We start from the raw sequence: 23,418 nt of genomic DNA on the forward strand, positions 1-23,418 counted from the left end.
CCTTTCTTATCCCCCTTTTGGTCCACACTCCGCACCTTTGCAGTTTGGGGAATTTTGCTGTGAAGTGTTGTCCTGGTATAATACGGGCACCGTCGCTTCCAGCAGATATGTTTGGGCTCTCCCCTTCCTGGTTCACTAATTTTAGGTCCTTGATAAATCGCCTCTTGAAACAGAAGAAATGTTCCCCTCGGGCACAACTGCATATTTTTTTATTTCCTGGCTTATTGGAGCCATAACTAATTTTATTTTTCATAGATGTAGTAGTATGAGGGCTGGTTTGTTGCGGGACGAGCTGTAGCGATTATTGGTACCATTTTGGGGTACATGCGACTTTTTGATCACCTTTTATCCTATTTTTTGGGAGGCCAGGTAAACAAAAAAATGCAATTCTGGCACAGCTTTTTTAGTTTTTTTTTATACAGTGTTCACCACGCGTTATAAACTACATGTTACCTTTATTCTGCGGGTCAGTACGATTCCGGCGATACCTCATTTATAGAACTTTTTTATGTTTTACAACTTTTTGCACAATAAAATTACTTTTGTAAAAAGAATGTATTTTTTCTGTCGCCAAGTTGTGAGAACCATAACGTGGATACGGGCGACTTTTTGATCACTTTTTATTCCTATATTTATAGAGCAAAGTGACAACACTTTTTACACTGTTCACTGCGTGCAATAAATAATATAATATTTTGATACCTCAGGTCGTTACGGTCGCGGTGATGACAAATACGTATGGTTTATTCTTTTTTTTCAATAATAAAGGACTTGATAAGAGTAAATGGGGGATTGTGTTTTATTTTATTACTTGAAACTTTTATTTTTTTTTCCACTTTTTCTCAAGTCCCACTAGGGACTGGAAGGTCCAGCTGTCAGATTTATTTTTTTCTAATACATTGCACTACCTACGTAGTGCAATGTATTAGATGTGTCAGTCATTCACTGACAGCAATCCGATTAGGCTTCGCCTCCCGGCGGAGCCTAATCGGCTTCCGTAATGGCAGAGCAGGAGACCATTGTGTCTCCTGTTGCCATAGCAGCAGTCGCCAGTCCCGATTGTCTGTCAGGGCTGGCGATCTGCTAGTAACCGCTACGATGCAGCAATCGCTTTCGATTGCTGCATCGAAGGGGTTAATGGCAGGGATCGGAGCTAGCTCCGGTACTTGCCGTTACAGGTGGATGTCCGCTGTAACATACAGCTGACTTCCACCACTGATGACGCCGGATCAGCTCCTGAGCCGGCGCCATCTTGCTGGCAGCTACGGAAGCCGATCAGGCTCCGCCGCCGGGCGGATCTTGACCGGTTTCCATGCTAGGCAGACCGGGAGGCCAGTATTAGGCCTCCGGTTGCCATTGCAGCCACCGGAACCCCGGCAATTTCATTGCTAAGGTTCCGATGAGCTGCAAACACCTTAAATGCAGCGATCGCGTTTGAGCGCTGCACTTAAGGGGTTAATGGCGGGGATTGAAGCTAATTTCGGTACCTGCCTTTACAGCCGGATGTCAGCTGTAAAATACAGCTGAGATCCGGTGATGATGGCACCGGCTCAGCTTCTAAGCCGGTCCCAAACATTCGGCGTATGGGTACGGCAAGATGCGGGAAGTCAATGCTTTCCATGGCGTACCCATACGGCAAATGTCGGGAAGGGGTTAAATTAACAAAATCCTGAGAGAAAAAGAGCTTGAAATAGTCCATTTCTGTGAGGCCTACAGTCTCTAACCGAATTCCTGAGCTCCCTGTGAAATCCGGAATGTGAGGCTCATAATTATCAGGGGGTGGGTTCCACAGGGTATCACTCATTTGTGGGTTTGCCTCAGCTGATGTCCTGGGGCGTCTTTGCGGGGGTTCCTCATCACTGGATGAGGATGATGATGATGAGGAGGTCAATAGGAATGGGGCAATTTCCTCTTCTCCCGCGCTGGCTGATTCAGTGTCAGGACCAGGATGGCGGAAGCCTCTTCTGCTGAATAGACTTGAGGCACTAAATCAAATCGAGAAAGTGCCTGGGACTGTATGTGATAGGGGGAAAGAAGGGGGGGAAAAGTGTGGGAAAAATCAGGAGCAGGGATTGGTGGGACAAGGGGATAGAGGAGGGGTTAGGAGCAGATAAATATTTGAGGTCAAGGGCAGTTCACCATCTTACCTGCTGGAGCTGCAAACGTCCCTCCCGCCCTCCCTCTTTAGGTAAAATTTGGATGTGTAGTTATGATGTTTCTCTGTCTTTTAATTTCTTTGCTTTTCGTTGCCATGTCTCTTATGGCTCGTCAGCTTCTTGCCTTTTTTCTTTGCGTAGGCGTGTTTCTGTGGTTTTTCTTTGCTTTTTCAGATGTCACAGGAGGCGGAGATAGGCTCTGAAGAGTAAAATCCGGAGAAGAACCTACATGTGCGCCGCTTCACAGTGGGCGGCATCACAGGAGATGTGAATAAATGAAGTGGTTACTTCAGGGCCATGTGATACAAAAATGTTTGGTTGTGTTAAATAAAGCTGTGGCCATTCCCACATTCTCCAAGAAACAGGTTTCGTTGCTTTATTGGTTTATTAAATGGGGTAATGATGCATCAGCGACACTTAATATGGGGATAACATTAGTACATGCAGTCCCATTGAGATGATTGGGACATTTTTATTAGGGGGGTATGTAGTGCTTCAACACGTGTAATACTCCATGTATTTTTATAGAGGTGGTTGTGTATGTTGTGCTTTTACACGTGTATATGACATTTATAGGAAAACAAAAAGAACTATAAGAAAAATTTAGGAGAAAGAAATTGACTGCACGTTCAATATAGAACTGTGAAAAAACTTGAGCTACAACTGTGTCGCTGCGCTATCAAAAATGTAGTGACCGAACTTCAGTTACAAAAAAGCTGAATGTCCGTCAGTAAACAGACGCTGACGAGAAGCTGTAGATTTACTCAAACTGTATAAATAACATATAGCTATAACTTCTGCTATATATTTATTTTACAAAACGGACATCAGTAAACGTCCGCTACTCTAACGCCCTAACGCTACCCTGCGTAAACAAATGACCACTGAGGCTGATTATAAGGGCGGGTTCACACATGGCGGAATTCCACTTAAATTCCGCTGCGGACACTCCGCAGCGTTAATCCGCAGCGGAGCCGTTTCTCCATTGACTTTCACTTTAATTTAGCAGTGTTCGTTTACACGATGCGTACAATTCCGCTGCGGAGCATAGGCTGCGGAGCGGAATTTGGTGTCCGCAGCATGCTCTGTCTGTTGCGGAGCAGTGGCGGACTCATGGCGGAATTTCTCCATTGACTTCAATGGAGATTCTAAGTTCCGCAATGAAGTCCGCAGCTGTCATGCACATGTCATGTGTGCTGCGGATGCGTCTTGCTTTTTTAACTTGACATTTCTTCATTCTGGCTGGACCTAGGTATTTCTAGGTCTACAGCCAGACTGAGGAAGTCAATGGGGCTCCCGTAATGACGGGAGCGTTGCTAGGAGACGTCTGTAAATAGTCACTGTCCAGGGTGCTGAAAGAGTTAAGCGATCGGCAGTAACTGTTTCTGCACCCGGGACAGTGACTACCGATCCCAATATACATGTATCTGTAAAAAAACATATAAGTTCATACTTACCGAGAACTCCCTTCGTCTGTCTCCAGTCCGGCCTCCCAGGATGACGTTTCAGTGTAAGTGACGGCTGCAGCCAATCACAGGCCAAGCACAGGCTGCAGCGGTCACATGGACTGGCGCGTCATCCAGGGAGGTCGGGCTGGATGCCGAAAGAGGGACGCGTCACCAAGACAACGGCCGGTAAGTATGAAAATCGTTTACTTTCACTAGGGAAAGTGCTGTCCCTTCTCTCTATCCTGCACTGATAGGGAGAAGGGAAGCACTTTTCCCGCAGTCTGCAGCAGCTAGTCCGCATCAATGTACTGCACATTTTGTGCAGATCCGCTGCAGAATCTGCAACGCAGATTCTGTGCGGCATCGATGCGGACAGTTGCGGAGGAATTCCGCCATGTGTGGTCATGCCCTTAGACTCAGCACTCAGTGGCCCCAGGGCGCACCCAAAAAAAAGGTGCAGTAAAAAAAAGGCCACAAAATAAAAACCCTGCACCTATAATTGATCCGATCAGTGATGACGGTCACTGATCAGCGCTCAGCGGCACAGGAAGCACACAGTAAATTGGTGCGGGTAGAAAAAGATGAAAAAAAGTAGCGTCAGAAAAAATTACCTGCAGCAGGAAGCAGTCAGATGAAGACGTCACAGCAGGATGGCAGCACAGAAGGCCTCAGATTCGGTAAGTATGGCTCACAGACGGTCACACCAGCTCTGCTCACCGTTCCTAACCGGAATGAGGTGGGCAGAGCTGGTGGAGGGTGTTTCAAACACTCGACATGGCTGCGATTGGTCAATCGGTGCAGACCAACCAATCATATCGATCGGGGGGATGGCATCCCTGCCACCTCATCATCGCTACATGACAGGGACTGGTGCTGTCCTAGGCAGCACCAATCACCACCATATCACTGTGCCCTGTGGCACAGTGATTGGTGAAAGCCGCAAACAGCCGCAATTGGCTGGTCTGAATTGACCGGCCAATTGCAGCGACCGCCGATGAGGGGCGGTTGAGCCACCCCCCTAGCCCTCGCGTAAAGATGGTCTGCTGTTATGAACAGCAGCCATCTTTACTTTGTAACTTTTATTTTTTCCACTGTAACCCCTTCTTCATTTGGTGTATGGATACGGCAATTTGCGGGAAGTCATGGCTTTCCATGACGTATCTATACGGCAAATGTCGGGAAGGGGTTAAACCACTAGCCGTGATCATATAAGCTACAGTGGCATCACCACGGCTATGCTAAAGCACCACGCTTCCCAGGGTCCCTCACTTAGAGAAGCCCATGGATTTTAAATTGACAAATTTTTTTAAATGCTCACTATACCCCTTGATCAATTCCTTGAGGGGTGTAGTTTCCCAAATGGAGTCACTTTTGGGGGGTTTCCACTGTTTTGGCCACTCAGGGGCTTTGCAAATGTGACATGGCCTCCGCAAACCATTCCAGCTCAATTTGAACTCCAAATGGCGCTCTTTTCCTTCTGAATCCTGCCGTGTGTCCAAACAGCCGTTTATGACCACGTGTGCCCCTGAACACTAGACTCTGGGTATTATATATATACCACTGACCACCAGACTCTGGATACTATATATACCACTGACCATCAGACTCTGTATACTATATGTACCACTGACCACCAGACTATGGATACTATATGTACCACTGACCACTAGACTCTGGATACTATATATACCACTGACCACAAGACTCCGGATACTATATGTACCACTGACCACCAGAGTATGGATACTATATGTACCACTGACCACTAGTCTCTGGATACTATATGTACCTCTGACTACTTAACTGTGGATACTATATATACCAATGGCCACCAGACTTTGGATACTATATGTACCACTGACTAACAGACTCTGAATACTATATGTATCAGTGACCACCAGACTATGGATACTATATGTACCACTGACCACTAGAGTCTGGATACTATATATACCACTGACCACAAGACTCTGAATACTATATGTACCACTGACCACCAGACTGTGCATACTATATATACCACTGGCCACCAGACTGTGGACACTTTATGTACCATTGGCCACCAGACTTTGGATACTATATGTACCACTGACCACTAGACACTGGATACTATATGTACCACTGACCACCAGACTCTGGATACTATATGTACCACCGACCACTTGTCTCTGGATACTATATGTACCACTGACAACTAGACTGTGGATACTATATATAAAAAATGGCCACCAGACTTTGCATACTATATGTACCACTGACCACCAGACTCTGGATAATATATATACCACTGGCCACCAAACTTTGGATACTTTATGTACCACTGGCCACCAGACTTTGGATACTATATGTACCACAGGCCACCAGACTTTGGATACTATATGTACCACTGGCCACCAGACTTTGGATACTCTATGTACCACTGACTATTGGAAACCACATGTAAGTGGATAAGGGTTAGTTCACCACCACTGGATTAGGGTAAATTCTCTATCGGAGGCGGCTGTATGACAATAGGGACTAGTGATGAGGCCGGTCAGAGTTTGTGTTTAGTCAGTATTCACGTTAGTCGGCAGAGTCACAGGTGGAGTGAAACGCGTGGGGCGATGGGCGTGATGGACGGCACATTGAGTGGCGTCATCCTCATGTTCCATTGGTGTCGGTGCTGCAGGTTTCTTCCAGTGACATAACATATATGATCCCCGTATGGTAAGTTCTTTCTTACGTTTTTTCCTATATGACATTTTATGGCCTGTCACATAAAGGTGAGGTACCCACCAGGGCCGTATTTACCATTAGATACCTGCGGGCACCAGATCACTGTAGTACTACCGATAATGAATCCTCTTCCTGTGTGTTTTCCGATTTTATGTAACTAAAGCTTAATCGCTTTATAAATGAAAAGTTCTACAACTTCCTAATCTACTTTATGTTTCTTAGCTGAGAGCAGGACTAGCGATGTACAGGTTCACTGCATCTGAATGTAAGCAAGAGTGTCCTCATTCACTGACAGCAAACAGATCTTGAAAATGGTGAGTAATTGAAACATAAATGATATTATAAAGTTGTAGAACTTCTCATGTATACAGGAATAAAGTATTTATTATATGGGGGCATGGCTGTAAATATGCCCCCGGATATGACGACTCCTTGTATAGACCAGTCCTATTGGATCTCTCGGTGTGGACGTCTCTGCAGGGGATTTTTCTTCTTCATGAATGTTGATCTCTGGTGTGAAGGATCTGGTAACAGGAGCATCCATGAGGTGAGGGCCCTGCCTGTAGGGGGCAGCATTGTAGCCGATCCTCCATCCCACACTGTGCCCCATTCAGTGTATCCCGTTTAGATAATCCTCCACAATCTAAATAGCCTGTACTTCAGCTCTCTCCTGCACTGATACATTGTAACAAACTCTCACTTATCATTATATAACCATTAAAGCTGTTTTCTGGTTTGGAAAACCCATTTTCAAATGCCCTATTAGGGAATTTTGGGGTAATAGTGTGGGTTCCCCCGTTCAGGACCCTGATTAATTATCCAGAATGGAGAGGGGCAACAAACATCATCTCCTGCTCAGGAGGACCATCACATCCATGTATTACATGCCCAGCCCGGTGATTATAGAACTGTGTAATACTTTACTTCCCCTTTAGAGATGCTGTAGGGAAATTAAACTCTTGCAGCAAGTTCCCCCACAGATTACTGGACCCCTCTAGCAAAACGGTATTGTAAAAACCTGACAACCCCTGTAAGGCTCTGTTCACACCACATTTGGGCTTTAAATCTGACATATACCTTTAAAGTGTAGCTAAACGTTTGACAAACTTCTGACATGTCATACTGACATGTCAGAAGATTGGATTGGTGGGGGTCCGAGCACTGAGACCCCCACCAATCACTAGAATGAAGCAGCTGAAGCCCCCCGTGTGAGCGCTCAGTCGCTTCGTGTTTGTTCGGCTTTTTCCAGAAATAAATGTATCGGTGAACGGACTCAATAGAAAGTCTATGAGCCGATACATTTTTCCGGAAAAAGCCGAACAGACAGGAAGCGGCTGAGCGCTCACACGAGACCTTCAGCTGCTTCGTTCTAGTGATTGGTGGGGGTCTCAGAGCTCGGACAACATTTACTACACAGAAGTCCAATGGGAATAAAGACAAGCACAAAGATGTAGGGGGTAAAAGGAAAGTTTTATTTATAGATAAGGGAAGGTTATATTTTATTATTAGGAGATTATTCTAGAAGTATTAAGACTACTATTATTATATACTGTGTATATGTATGTGTCATCTATTTATCTATTATACTAAACCTATCTAAAGGCCGTGTTGATCCAGAGGAAGGCGAAAACCCCCTGTGAGGAATGAGCCAATTGTCCTCATATTAGGGGGGGAAATTCCTTCCTGACCCCAAATATGGCGATCGGCATAAATCCCAGGATCAAAGGCTGAAGTGTAACATGTGTAATATGGGGAAAGACTAGGGGAAAATTATTATTTTTTTTTTATTATTATTTTTAATGAACTACTGTATTTATTTATGTGTAAACTATAAATTGTATTAAATTAAGAATTATTTTAAATTATTTTCTATATTTATATTATGTTACTTATGTGTGTTACTACTTATTACTCTATCATCCTAAACCTATTTAAGGCCGTATTGATCCAGAGGAAGGCGAAAACCCCCTTTGAGGAATGAGCCAATTGTCCTCATATTAAGGGGGGAAAATTCCTTCCTGACCCCAAATATGGCGATCAGAATAATCCCAGGATCAAAGGCTAAAGTGTAATCTAAATGTACTATGTGTCTATATGCGGGTGTCTATACTTATCATGTAGCGTGGTGCCTATACTTATTATATAGTGGGGTGATGTGGGTGATGTGAGTGATGTGGGTGATGTGGGTGATGTGGGTGATGTGGGTGCATTACTTACCTGGCCTGTGCTGAGGTGAGATCAGGTATAATGGCCGCTCCGGCCCCAGGACTACAACATGCGGCTATTATTCCTGATCTCCCCAGATGGAAACTAAGCACAGGCCGCTCCTGGGGGGAGTAGAGGATCTTCAGGCTGGAGTGATGTCAGATGCCTGCCCGGGATTGGAGGATGGCAAGTCAAGGCTCTGGTGCAGCAGCAAGATGGCAGAGGTGTGGCATGAAGATGGTAAGGAGAGAGATGATGGTCTGGGCAGCCGAGGTGACATACAGCAGCAGAGACTTGAGGCGCGGGTCAGGAGGCATGAAGTTCTGGGCCCTTGTCCTGAGATCTTATCGGGTCCAGCTTGGTGACATGAAGCTGAACCCGGCCAAGGGGTGAAGGGATTTGTTATTCTCTGGCCACTTCAGATGTTGGTTCTCCAGAACGGGCACAAATGGTGTAAATGGTGGCTGTGCCCTCCTCTCCTGCAGTTCCTCCCAGCCGATGGTGGAGAAGAATGGATGCTCTCTGATGTTCCCGCACACACCGAGGCGCCTCTTAGAATTTTTACGGACCAGTCTCTTGGTTAGATGTTTCACGTCAGGATTAAGCCAAGTTGGAAATTTAGGCTTCGCGGTGGTGATGGCTTTGATAGCCATTTGCCTGACGGGGCCGTTGTAAAATGGGGAGCGTCCTGCTGCCATCCTGGACACCACAATCCCCAGGCTCCACCAGTCAACTGCGGTGCCGTATTTTTTTCTAAGAAGCACCTCGGGGGCCATGTAATGCAACGTTCCCGACACTCCACGGATCTTATTGGAGGCGGTGACGCCATCTTGGGCCAATCCCAGGTCGATGATACGGACGTGGCCATCTGCATCCAACATTATATTCTCCGGCTTTAGATCTCTGCAAAGAAATAAGACGAGAGAATGACAAATCCGCCCAGTGATCCAGGAGACGGGGGATGGGTCATTGCACCACCAAGCAGAATAGCCATTCAGGAGTGTAGGAAAGCTGGGTGCACTGTTTCCAGCATGTAAAGGAGAATGAAAGAAGGGGGAAGTTCTGCTTACCGGTGGACGATGTTGTGTCCATGGAGGAACTGGAGGCCACATATCATCTCTGCTGTGTAGAATCTGATGGGGAGAACAGAGCGGAGTCTCAATGTCATGAAATCTTCCTCTATCAGTTCCCTAATATCATGTTATGATGGAGTGTGTGCGGTCTCTAGCAGAGAGGAGGCGCTGATTATGGCAGCCTGTATTCTGCATTCTCTGTATTATCCTTCATCTGACCTCCCCCTCACCTTTTCTTCTTTCCACCCCCCTCAGTCTCCTGATTATTTACTCGCCTTACGTTGCCGATGTTCAAGCAGCCGCACATCCTCATCAAAGCCTCCAGGCTGCCACCGGACAGATACTCCGTGATAAAAAATGCCTGCTCCTCAGATTGATGTGCGGCATAGAGGTGGCATAGGAACGGGCAGTGTCTGGCCGCTAGGAGTATCCGCCGCTCTCTCATAATTTCGTCCGTATTGTCCCGTTTGGTGATCATTTTTACGGCCATGTAGGTGTTTCGGCCGGGGACTGATGCCAGGACCACCTGAGGAAAACAAATGGAGATTCCTCATGAGAAGAAGAAGGAACAGAGGTGGACAGAGAGGTGGGTCAGTCGGGTAGTGCCCAGGACTCTACAGCAGAACAAAGCTGAGCTCCCAGCATAATGCAGTGTCTGCTGTTGGGTCCTGTATGGAGAGGTCTTCACGCCTTACCCACATTTGACATAATTATCTTAGTTGGTGGGGGTAGTATGGAGCAGGATCATATGCTATAATAGAGACCGTGGCATCTAAACAGTTAAATAGAGGTAAGCTCCCGCTGTCACCCCATAACCCCTACCCGCAACGCGATCACAGTGTGTAGATAGTTGTCATGGCAGCCAGGGGGCCTAATGAAGACCCCAAGGTCTGCCAACTTGGTCCTCCTACTAAGCTTAATAGGAGGAGGCTAAAAGAACAATTCAAGCGATACATAAATATTGCAGTCAAAATAAATAAATACATTTTTTTCTATTTCGTTTTGTTTAGCTCCTCGAAAAATGGAATAAAAAGTTAAAAAGTGATTAAAAGTTTTATGTAACCCAAAATAGTACCAATAAACAGTACAGCTCGCCCCACAAAAAACAAGTCCTCACACCGCCCCATCAACAGAAAAATAAAAAAAAATCTGGGTTTCAGAATATGGAGACACAACAAATTAATATTTTTACAAATTGTTTTTATTAGATAAAAAGTATAAAAAATAAAACAATATAATTTTGGTATCCCCGTTATTGTGCTGACCCGCAGAATAAAGGTAACGTGTCATTTTTACCACTTAGTTAACACCATAAAAGCCAAATTATTAAACCAATGGAGGAATTGCTGTTTTTTTGTTTTTTTTTGCTATTTCACCTAAAAAAAACCAGCCTTTTACAATGTTCCCAGTAAATGATATGGTACATTGAATGGAGCCATTAAAAACGACAACTCGTGCCCCCAAAAATCAAAATCTCTCATATGTCGACAGAAAAATACTAAAATGAAAAACTAAAGTAGTGGTTATGGGGGCAGGAATACTTCTGGATGTCCTATTAGGCATCCCATAGGAGACTACTACACCCATCATCCATCCAGCATAACATGGTGACAACAGAGAACAATTGATGGAGATAAAAGGTCAACTTTAGGTTTACCACCCTATAAAATGAAATATTTAGATATTCTACTCACTTTGCCAAAGCTGCCCCTACCCAGGACCTGGTGGATGGTGAAGCGGCTGATGGTAAGCCTGGCATAGGGGCTGGATGTTCCAGGGTCTTGGCTGCTCCCAGGTCTTGGCTCCTCATCCTCCAATCCTCTGTCCTTGTCTCCTCTCCTCTTCTTCTTGAATCCGGTGACGCTGTCCTCCTCCCTCTTCCTCTTCTCCTCTTCTCTCTTCTCGCCGTCTTCTCCATGTCCATTGGACGCCATTTTCACCAATATCTTCCTACCTGTAGACTTCAGTCCGATCGCTGCCGTCGACAGTTGAAAGTAAACGGCAGTTGGTCGTGTGCAGGTCACATGATGTCAGAGGTCATGGAATCCTCAGGTGGCACCTGCCTGGCAGTAACCTGCTCTGCCATGTCTGATGTGGGCATCATGAGTGCCAGTCTAGTGTCCAGAGCTGTGTTTCCCAACCAGGGTTTCTTATGGCCTGGTCAGGGGTCTGCAGAACACAGTAGCAATACATGCCACTCCTACAGTAGAGATAAACAACGGTTATTTGCTCAGGTTATTGGCAAAACCCTTTTCATCCACAATATAGAATCTGGGTTTATATTTAGGGGTCTGTATTTATTTAGGGGTCTGGTCTAGGGTCTGTATTTAGTTAGGGGTCTGGTCTGGGGTCTGCATTTAGGGGTCTGGTCTGGGGTCTGTATTTATTTAGGAGTCTGGTCTGGGGTCTGCATTTATTTAGGGGTCTGGTTTGGGGTCTGTATTTATTTAGGGGTCTGGTCTGGGGTCTCCATTGATTTAGGTGTCTGATCTGCGGTCTGTGTTTATTTAGGTGTCTGGTCTGGGGTCTGTATTTATTTAGGGGTCTGGTCTGGGGTCTGTATTTATTTAGGGGTCTGGTCTGGGGGTCTGCATTTTTTTAGGGGTCTGGTCTGGGGTCTGTATTTATTTAGGGGTCTAGTCTGGGGTCTGCATTTATTTAGGGGTCTAGTCTTGGGTCTGTATTTAGGTGTCCGGTCTGGGGTCTGTATTTATTTAGGGGTCCGGTCTGGGGTCTGCTTTAACTTAGGGGTCTGATCTGGCGTCTGTATTTATTAAGGGGTCTAGTCTGGGGTCTGTATTTATTTAGGGGTCCGTTCTGGGGTCTGTATTTATTTAGGGGTCTGGTCTGGGGTCTGTATTTATTTAGGGGTCTGGTCTGGGGTCTGTATTTATTAAGGGGTCTAGTCTGGGGTCTGTTTTTATTTAGGGGTCCGGTCTGGGGGTCTGCATTTATTTAGGGGTCTAGTATGGGGTCTGAATTTATTTAGGGGTCTGGTCCGGGGTCTGTATTTAATTAGGGGTCTGGTCTGGGGTATGTATTCATTTAGGGGTCTAGTCTTGGGTCTGTATTTATTTAGGGGTCTGGTCTGTGGTCTGTATTCATTTAGGGTTCTAGTCTTGGGTCTGTATTTTTTTAGGGGTCTGGTCGGGGTCTGCATTTATTTATGGGTCTGGTCTGGGATCTGCATTTATTTAGGGGTCTAGTCTGGGGTCTGCATTTATTTAGGGGTCTGGTCTGGGGTCTTTATTTATTTTGGAGTCTGGTCTGGGGTCTGCATTTATTTAGGGGTCTGGTCTGGGGTCTGTATTTATTTTGGAGTCTGGTCTGGGGTCTGCATTTATTTAGGGGTCCAGTCTGGGGTCTGTATTTATTTAGGGGTCCGGTCAGGGGTCTGAATTTATTTGGGGGTCTGGTCTGGGGTCTGTATTTATTTAGGGGTCTGGTCTGGGGTCTGCATTTATTTAGGAGTCTGGTCTGGGGTCTGTATTTATTTAGGGGTCTGGTCTGGGGTCTGTATTTATTTAGGGGTCTGGTCTGGGGTCTGTATTTATTTAGGGGTCTGGTCTGGGGTCTGTATTCATTTAGGGGTCCGGTCTGGGGTCTTCATTAATTTGGGGGTCTAGTCTTGGGTCTGTATTTATTTTCGGGGTCTGGTCTGTGGTCTGTATTTATTTAGGGAAGTGGTCTGTGGTCTGTATTTATTTAGGGGTCTGGTCTGGTGTCTGTATTTATTTAGGGGTCTGGTCTGGGGTCTGTATTTAGTTAGGGGTCTGGTCTGTGTTTATTTAGGGGTCTGGTCTGGGATCTGTATTTATTTAGGGGTCTGGTCTGAGGTCTGTAATTATTTAGGGGTCTAGTCTTGGGTCTGTATTTATGTAGGGGTCTGGTCTGGGGTCTGTATTTAGTTAGGGGTCTGGTCTGTGTTTATTAAGGGGTCTGGTCTGGGATCTGTATTTATTTAAGGGTCCGGTCTTGGTCTGTATTTATTTAGAGGTCTAGTCTGGGGTCTGCATTGATTTAGGCGTCTGGTCTGGAGGTCTGTATTTATTTAGGGGTCTAGTCTTGGGTCTGTATTTATTTAGGGGTCTGGTCTAAGGTCTGCATTTATTTAGGGGTCTGGTCCGGGGTCTGTATTTATTTAGGGGTCCGGTCTGGGGTCTGCATTAATTTAGGGGTCTGCTCTGGGGTCTGCATTGATTTAGGGGTCTGTTCTGGGGTCTGTATTCATTTAGTGCTATTTTCCTGGGTCTGTATTTATTTAGGGGTCTGGTCTAGGGTCTGCATTTATTTAGGGGTCTGGTCTGGGGTCTGTATTTATTTAGGGGTCCGGTCTGGGGTCTATATTTATTTAGGGGTCTGGTCTAGGGTCTGCATTTATTTTGGGGTTTGGTACATGATCTGCATTAATTTAGGGGTCTGGTCTGGGGTCTGTATTCATTTAGGGGTCTAGTCTGGGGTCTGTATTTTTTTAGGGGTCCGGTCAGGGGGATGCATTTATTTAGGGGTCTAGTCTGGGGTGTGTATTTATTTAGGAGTCCGATCTGGGGTCTGAATTTATTTAGGCATCTGGTCTGGGGTCTGTAATTATTTTGGGGTCTGGTCTGTGGTCTGCATTGATTTAGGGGTCTGGTCTGGGGTCTGTAATTATTTAGGGGTCTGGTCTGGGGTCTGTATTCCTTTAGGGGTCTGGTCTGGGGTCTGTATTTATTTAGGGGTCTAGTCTTAGGTCTGCATTTATTTAGGAGTCTGGTCTGGGGTCTGTATTTATTTAGGAGTCTAGTCTGGGGTCTGCATTTGTTTAGGAGTCTGGTCTGGGGTCTGCATTTATTTAGGGGTCTGATCTAGGGTCTGCATTTATTTAGGGGTCTGGTCTGGGGTCTATATTTATTTATGGGTCTAGTCTGGCGTCTGCATTTATTTAGGGGTCTGGTCTGGGGTCTATATTTATTTAGTGCTCTAGCCTTGGTTCTGTATTTATTTAGGCGTCCGGTACATGGTCTGCATTAATTTGGGGTTCTGGTCTGGGGTCTGTATTTATTAAGGGGTATAGTCTGGGGTCTGTATTTATTTAGGGGTCTGGTCTGGGGTCTGTATTTATTTAGGGGTCTGGTCTTGGGTCTGCATTTATTTAGGGGTCTGGTCTGCGGTCTGTGTTTATTTAGGGGTCTGGTCTGGGGTCTGCATTTATTTAGGGGTCTGGTCTGGGGTCTCCATTGATTTAAGGGTCTAGTCTGGGGTCTGTATTTATTTAGGGGTCCGGTTTGAGGCCTGCATTTATTTAGGGGTATAGGCTAAATAATTTTCCCTTAATAACCGGGTCAGTAACTCATCAGGGGTCTCACAAATTTTTCTGTAATTTTGGGTTTAATCCACTGTTCTCCTCTGTTTCACCTGGTGGTTCCAACAATCCCGAGGTAGATCTCGTTCATCGGGAACTGTCCACAGTCTGGGCCCAGGTTCAGAGGAAACTAGAGGCGTCCCAGAGCATACAAAAGCAAAGCACCACACACTTTTCAAAAAAGTGCCAAAGGCAGCGTAAACTGACCAAAAACTTTCCCGCATATTGCAACTTTTGGGACTTTTCTATGCCAGATAAGCGGCTTAGCAAGGTTAATAAATTCTCCTCTAAGGCTGCAGACAGTAATACAATATTTTAATGCAAGGATGTGTACACTCAGTGTCTGACTGAGGTACCTTGGACCCACCAAAGGAAATAATTCTTGGGGGTCTGCACTTCCACTATATAGAAATAATGTGAACACTCTTAATTGTGTACTAAAAACGTGTGTTGTAAAACAAAGACCAATATTCCCACCATATAGTGACAGATATCAGTCCTACACAGGCATTCTGCAGACCATATACACTACCGTTCAAAAGTTTAGGGTCACTTAGAAATTTCCTTATTTTTGAAAGAAAAGCACAGTTTTTTTTCAATGAAGATAACATTAAATTAATCAGAAATACACTCTATCCATTGTTAATGTGGTAAATGACTATTCTAGCTGTAAACGTCTGGTTTTTAATGCAATATCTACATAGGTGTATAGAGGCCCATTTCCAGCAACCATCACTCCAGTGTTCTAATGGTACATTGTGTTTGCTAACTGTGTTAGAAGGCTAATGGATGATTAGAAAACACTTGAAAACCCTTGTGCAATTATGTTAGCACCGCTGTAAACAGTTTTGCTGTTTAGAGGAGCCATAAAACTGACCTTCCTTTGAGCTAGTTGAGAATCTGGAGCATTACATTTGTGGGTTCGATTAAACTCTCCAAATGGCTAGAAAAATAGAGCTTTCATGTGAAACTCGACAGTCTATTCTTTTTCTTAGAAATGAAGGCTATTCCATGCGAGAAATTGCCAAGAAACTGCAGATTTCCTACAACGGTGTGTACTACTCCCTTCAGAGGACAGCACAAACAGGCTCTAACCAGAGTAGAAAGAGAAGTGGGAGGTCCCGCTGCACAACTGAGCAACAAGACAAGTACATTAGAGTCTCTAGTTTGAGAAATAGAAGCCTCACAGGTCCTCAACTGGCAGCTTCATTAAATAGTGACGCCAGTGTCAACGTCTACAGTGAAGAGGTGACTCCAGGATGCTGGCCTTCAGGGCAGAGTGGCAAAGAAAAAGCCATATCTGAGACTGGCTAATAAAAGGAAAAGATTAATATGGGCAAAAGCACACAGACATTGGACAGAGGAAGATTGGAAAAAAGTGTTATGGACAGACGAATCGAAGTTTGAGGTGTTTGGATCACACAGAAGAACATTTGTGAGACGCAGAACAACTGAAAAGATGCTGGAAGAGTGCCTGACGTCATCTGTCAAGCATGGTGGATGTAATGTGATGGTCTGGGGTTGCTTTGGTGCTGGTAAAGTGGGAGATTTGTACAAGGTAAAAGGGATTTTGAATAAGGAAGGCTATCACTCCATTTTGCAACACCATTCCATACCCTGTGGACAGCGCTTGATTGCAGCCAATTTCATCCTACAACAGGACAATGACCCAAAGCACACCTCCAAATTATGCAAGAACTATTTAGGGAAGAAGCAGGCAGCTGGTATTCTATCTGTAATGGAGTGGCCAGCGCAGTCACCAGATCTCAACCCCATAGAGCTGTTGTGGGAGCAGCCTGACCGTATGGTACGCAAGAAGTGCCCATCAAGCCAATCCAACTTGTGGGAGGGGCTTCTGGAAGCATGGGGTGAAATTTCTCCCGATTAACTCTGCAAATTAACAGCTAGAATGCCAAAGATCTGCTATGCTGTAATTACTGCAAATGGAGCATTCTTTGACGAAAGCAAAGTTTGAAGGAGAAAATTATTATTTCAAATAAAAATCATTATTTCTAACCTTGTCAATGTCTTGACAATATTTTCTAGTCATTTTGCAACTCATTTGATAAATATAAGTGTGAGTTTTCATGGAAAACACAAAATTGTCTGGGTGACCCTAAACTTTTGAACGGTAGTGTAAGTGAATACAGTGCAGTGAAATTCAGTGACTCACAGGTGACATCTTCTCAGATTGGAGTCGTTCATGTTCTCTTTTCTTCTTCATCCGGCCCAGAACGCCATGTTGACTTCCAGTCTTTTTCATCTCCAATGCCCAAGCGCGAACCACAAGATACGTCATGAAAGTGTTGATGTAACCTGTATGCAACAATCGCGTGACCCAATGTGCCACGTCACAGCGTATTCAAATCATGGAAGCGTTCAGTCTACATGACTACCACTCGTCACGGTGCGCATACCTTAGATCAAAATTTTGACATAAACCTAACTCTAAACCTCATAAGTTAATTTTCTTTAGCTATTATACTAGGATGTACAATTCTATATTAAAATATTATCATATTAGTCATGTGTCCTAGTATACCCACATCCAGCGATGGGTGGGATGGGTGAAACATAAAATAGTTTTCCATGAGTTTTGGACTGCGATGTGCTGCTGATCTCTCTTTTTGGGGGTAATATACAGGGAATATGGGGGTTATATAAGGGACTCTCATCATCCCTGTATATACCAGCCATCAACCCCATATATAACCACCATTATCCGTGTATGTACCAGCCCACCATTATCTCGCTATAAAATCTCCATCACCTCTGTATATACCATTAGGGCGGGCACTGTCAGCTTGCTGTGGCGTGCGGGCATTGTGGCTAAACAAGAAGTAAATGGGGTGGGCATTGAGGACACCGTGGACCAATAGGATGCCTGAAACGCCGGTATATGGGAGTCCAGCAGAATCTGAAAATATGCCTCCTGATTGCTTAAAGGCTATGTACACCTTTGCACTGTTTTTTTTTTTTAATTGCCTTGTATGTATTGTGCAAAATAAATCACATTTCTAATTGGTCTACCATTTGTCTTCTGTACCTGCAGTGTATTTCAGTTTATGGCCAGCTGCTGTATTCAGTTATCTCTCTAAGGCCCTGTTCACACCTGCGTTGGTGTGTTTCGTTGTTCTGCTCCGTCAGTGGTGCAGAACAAAGGAATCACGGAAGCAACAGTTCAGTCGCACAACGGACACCGCCACCTGCCGACAGAACCCATTGACTTTAGTGGATTCCATTGGCTTTCCGTCAGGCGGGGGGCCGTGATTTTACCAGAGACAATAGTGCAGATGTGAACGAGGCCTTATCCGTCAGTCATCACCCTAATGGCAAACTGAGCAGCTCCTCTTTTGCAGGCTCATGAACAAGCATTTACTGTGGAATCTGCGCATGTGCATGGTCCTAATTACTGCATACCTCCTAACCGTCCCGGATACAGCGGGACAGTCCAGGATTCCGGGCGGTGTTACGCTGTCCCAAGCGGCCGGTGATATGTCTTGGTGTCAACTGTATCTGCGTCCTCAGGATGCAGATACAGTTGAATCCAATGCTAATGTAAGGGATCGTCAGCTCCCTGCTTCTGTATTAGTACCACTCGCCGAGGAATTCCCGGGCACAGCGCTACTTTAAGTGCTGAGCCGCTTATCTCACTATCCATATATGTACATTGACGTCGGGGACTATTCCTGGAGCGGAATCCACTGCCTTTGCATTGCCGATGGTCTGGCCGGGGATTCCGCTCCTAGGCGGAACCCCTGATGTGACTGTCCATATATGTACAGTTACATCAAGGGCTCCTCCTGGAGTGCAATCCCTGGCCACAGCGTGGCCGACGCTCTGGACAGGGATTCTGCTCCTATAGGGAATGCTACTTACGTCACTGTCCATATATGGACAGTGACGGCAGGGGCTCCTCCTGGAGTGGAATCCCTGGGGGGGGGGGGGTGGCACCATCTACATGGGCACTGTGTGTGACACTATCTATATGGGCACTGGCGCTTTATATGTGTGCACTGGTACTAGAGGTAGCTAAGGGGGCATTAAACTGTATGGGGGCAGCTATTTGTCATAATTTCTAGCAACGCATTCCCTTTAATACTGGCGTTTCATACACCAGTCCTATTAAACAGTTTGCTGGAGTAAGATGCAACACATTTATTAACAGGCGAACGACTCTTAATAAATGTGTCGCATCTTTTAGCTGCAACGCGGCCTGTCATCAGTACTTTCTACATGCTGCGGCCTGCTGTACATTTAAAGTACATTTTTAAAATGTATTTTATTGTCTGATTGGGGGGGGGGCATACAGTCTGATTGGGGGGAGGTATGGGTCTGGCACGGACCTTTGCCTTGTTACGCCCCCCAGAGATAAATCTGGGGCGCACTATACATATAGATTTCTGCTATAATTGACATCAGTTACTGGCGTAAATTATAGTAAAATTGTTGGCCATTTCTGCTAAGCCCCGCTCATTTTGTCGACATTTGCGCATTTTGTGAATTTTCTACGCTAGTAAACTGTTGTAGAAAGGTTAATATATTCCCCCCAAAGGCTACAGACCGTAATACAATATCTTCATGTAAGGATGTGTACACTTAATTGTGCCGCAACGCTTGCTCTCTCCATTCTATGTCAGTGTGGGAAGTAGATGTCCGGCCTTATGATTTTGTGATATGTGATAGACCCAGAATCCCAATCACCAAACCAAAGAATGCAAAATAAAGACACAAAACATTATAATTGGGTGTTAAATGGTCAAAACTTTTATTATATTATATGACCAAACCCAAAATGGCAAACCTCCGACTCACGAAGAGTCACCCTCCAGCACGCAGGAAAGGAAAAACCCCCTGTGGGGGAAACCTCTAGGGAAACCATGGCTGGAGGATTGCCCTTCCTCTGGGCTTAGAAGGTGCCAAAATATCATTTGTAGCAGAATTTGTACGTTTTCTCAGATTTTCAAGGAAAGACAATACAATGAACGAACGACATAAAACACATAAATCGGCTGATCTGGTTGGCTAGGCGGATGTCTCTCTTCCTGGGCACCCATTAAAATGAATGGGCGATCCACGGATGAGACGGGTCCTCCAGATGCCTCCTTGTAGCACCTGTCTCCGCTCCGGCTAATAGAGGGGGATCTCCTGCTGGAAACCCCCCTCTATTACAGACAACCCGTATGAAGAGGATGGCATCACTGTGATGAAGAAGTGGTCTGGGGTGAAGGGTTTCCCTGCTAGAACCTCCAAATTACATCAGGTCGGTATTGGTGGGGAAGTCAAGCTCAAGGTCCTCAGTCCCATCCAATATGGCGCTGAATGTGGCAGTAAAACCTTCTAATATGGAATCTTCTTTATGTCATAAACATTTGTATTTATGACATCAGCACCTTCATCATCATTACTACAGGAGTTTATTACCACTGCACAACTCATACATTGTGACGTCACCCACAGTGGTCTGAAGTGTTAACCCTTTAATGACTGGCAGTGTACTTACCACAGAGGCCATAAAGCTGAATAGAACATATCAGCGGCCATAAAGGAAAAGGGATAATGCAGGGAGCATCTCCGCACAAGAACTATCCATGACAAAGGGTTGTCCAGGATGAGATAACTTGTCTGCTTTCTCCAAAAACCAGCACCACACCTGTCCATAGGTTGTGTGTGGTACTACAGCTCATTACCATTCACTTCAATGGAGCTAACCTGCAATACCAGATACAACCTGTGGATAGGTGTGGTGCTGTATTTGGAAGAAAGCAGACATATTTTTCTAATCCTGCACCGCTCCTGTTAGAAATAGTTCTAAAAAAAGTGGGGGGAGAAGGGGAAGAAGGGGAGAGGGAAAGAAGAAATTAAAAAAAGGTAAAAAGAGGAACTCTGAGGTAAAAGAAATCAAACTAGACTGAAAGGAGTCTGCTGGAGGTGCCAGATGGAAAGACAGATTTCTGCCATGGGGACCAGATTAGTTGAAATGTATCTTGAAGGGGGGCTTCAGAGAGTGGGTTTTAACCCCTTCCCGCCCTATGAAGTGCTGTTGCATTGAAAAACTATGCAGTTCATCTTCGAATGCAGCGTCACAAAAACAAATTATTGAGTAAAAAATAAAACTATATAAATTTGGTATCGCCATAATCGTAACGACCCGCAGAATCAAGTTATCATGCAATTCATGCCGCCCGATGAACACTGTAAAATCAAAACAGAAATGGCGGAATTATAGGTTTTTTTTCCAATTCACCCCACAAAATGTAGGTTTTTAAAAAAAAAAAAAATGTAATACATTATATGGTACATTAGGCCGCAGGGTAAATTCCACATAAACAGCGCCATTCATCGGTTAACTGTTTAAATGATACCAGTTCAAGTGACCTTTATCGAGAAACAGCATAAGAAATGTTTTCACAATAAACCTTCTAATTGGGCCTAGCATGTGTGATACTGTCTGCTAAGCCGTTGTATCTAAGCATATTATATGTGATACTGTCTGCTGAGCCGCTGTCTCCTATCAAGTAGCAGAGCTATCAGGTGTCATAGTGTAATGAAACGGGGTAGGGAGACGGACAGGTGAGCCCTAATCTACCCGAAACTCAGTCCCTGCCTACCTGCACGGCCCGTCATAAGTGACGGCGTACAACTGGGCGACGGTCCCTACGCTCAATAAGTGCAAGACAGACAACACAAGACAAGGGCACATAGAAGAAAAAGGGGGAGGTAGGGGCAGTTGCCCACGGAAACACCGTGAGCAACAGGCAGTGGTGAACGAGCCGAGACAAACCAGGAGAGTACGAAGTAGCAAATCAGAGCAGGAGAATAGTCAGTCAAGCCAGGGTCAATAAGTAATAGCGGTCAATAAGGTAAATAGCAAGAATCTCAGAGCCAGGAAACCAGACAATCACAGGCAAGGAACATGCTGCAAGTGAGGGTAGAAATAGACCAAGGACGGGAGCTAGAACCATCAGGCCAGGCTGTGATAGGTTCTCCCTCTCCTCAGCCTGCCAGCCTGAGTGGTAATAGATTGCATATATGGTTGTGTTCAGATGGCACTGGTTTCTTTGGGTGCTCGAGGTAGGGTCCCAACCCGGGTATAGGTTAAGAATTTGTACTCGGCACACCTTGCTTGTGTTACAAAAATATATTTTTATTTTTATTATGGATGCCAGAGGCTGTATGTGCGACGTCGACGTTTCGGTCAGACAGACCTTCGTCGGGCACTGAGCCGTGCTGGGGACTGGATCGGTACAAAATGATGCGTGTATAGCGCTGCTGTGGTCAGTAACCGGCGGCTTACCGCTCTGTGTTGGCGCCAACGTCGCACATACAGCCTCTGGCATCCATAATAAAAATAAAAATATATTTTTGTAACACAAGCAAGGTGTGCCGAGTACAAATTCTTAACCTGGTAATAGATTGCGTCACTCTAGCAGACCTTGGAGCTGATGAAGGCTGATTAACCATTGGCGTCAACAAAGAACCTGTGTCTGGCAAACCCTTTACAGTACCTCCCCTTTTATGAGGGGCCACTGGACCCTTTCTATGTGGGCCTGGCTTGTTGGGAAACCGAAGATGGAAATTCCTGAGCAATATACCGGCGTGAACATCCCGGGCGGGTACCCAAGTCCTCTCCTCAGGCCCGTATCCTCTTCAATGGACCAGGTACTGGAGGGAGCCTTGGACCATCCTGCTGTCCACAATCTTGGCTACCTCGAATTCTACCCCATCCGGAGTGAAAACAGGCACCGGAGGTTTCCTCGATAAAGCCAAGGACGGGGAGCAGCTTTTCAAGAGGGAGGCATGGAACACGTTGTGTATCTGAATAGACGGGGGTAACTCCAGCCGGAAGGATACAGGGTTGAGGACCTCAATGATTTTGTACGGCCCTATATACCGGGGAGCAAACTTCTTGGACGGAACTTTAAGGCGCAAGTTTTTATTAGACAGCCACACCAGATCCCCGACCACAAACAGAGGGTTAGTTGAACGTCTTTTATCTGCCTGAGTCTTTTGGATGCTCTGGAACGCCTCAAGGTTCTTCTGAACCTGGGCCCAGACTGTGCACAGTTCCCGATGAACGACATCTACCTCGGGATTGTTGGAACCACCAGGTGAAACGGAGGAGAACCGTGGATTAAACCCAAAATTACAGAAGAAGGGGGAAACCCCCGACGAGGTACTGACCCGGTCATTAAGGGAAAATTCAGCGAGGGGAATGAAGGAGACCCAATCATCTTGACAGTCTGAGATAAAACACCTTAAGTATTGTTCTAGAGACTGATTAGTCCTCTCAGTTTGGCCACTAGTTTCAGGATGGTAGACCGAGGAAAAGAACAGATCAATCTCCAGCTTCTTAAAGAAATCTCTCCAAAACAATGAAACAAAGTGTACCCCTCTGTCAGAAACAATATTGACCGGAACCTCATTGAGACGCAGGATGTGTTTGACAAACAAGGTAGCTAACGTCTTGGCATTGGGTA

The 23,418-nt window shown here is 45.3% G+C and overlaps 2 protein-coding genes across 2 annotated transcripts in view; one reads left to right on the plus strand and one right to left on the minus strand.

The window, feature by feature from the left end:
- The first annotated feature begins 6,585 nt into the window (after positions 1–6,585).
- The window catches only part of LOC142698140 (uncharacterized), a 226,387-nt gene continuing 209,554 nt past the window's right edge, over positions 6,586–23,418 (plus strand). The window contains exon 1 of the transcript XR_012865705.1: positions 6,586–6,633. The gene's annotated coding sequence lies outside the window, so the exon portion shown is untranslated. The remainder of the gene's footprint in view (positions 6,634–23,418) is intronic.
- LOC142698139 (protein kinase C delta type-like) lies at positions 7,777–9,862 on the minus strand. Its single transcript, XM_075847808.1, has 2 exons — positions 9,595–9,862; positions 7,777–9,427 (listed from the first exon to the last, which is right to left on the minus strand). Exons 1-2 carry the CDS (start codon positions 9,690–9,692, stop codon positions 8,869–8,871), a joined length of 657 nt encoding a protein of 218 aa, XP_075703923.1. The 5' UTR covers positions 9,693–9,862; the 3' UTR covers positions 7,777–8,868.

This window comes from Rhinoderma darwinii (genome assembly GCF_050947455.1).
Source record: "Rhinoderma darwinii isolate aRhiDar2 chromosome 12 unlocalized genomic scaffold, aRhiDar2.hap1 SUPER_12_unloc_2, whole genome shotgun sequence".
Taxonomy (NCBI): domain Eukaryota; kingdom Metazoa; phylum Chordata; class Amphibia; order Anura; family Rhinodermatidae; genus Rhinoderma; species Rhinoderma darwinii.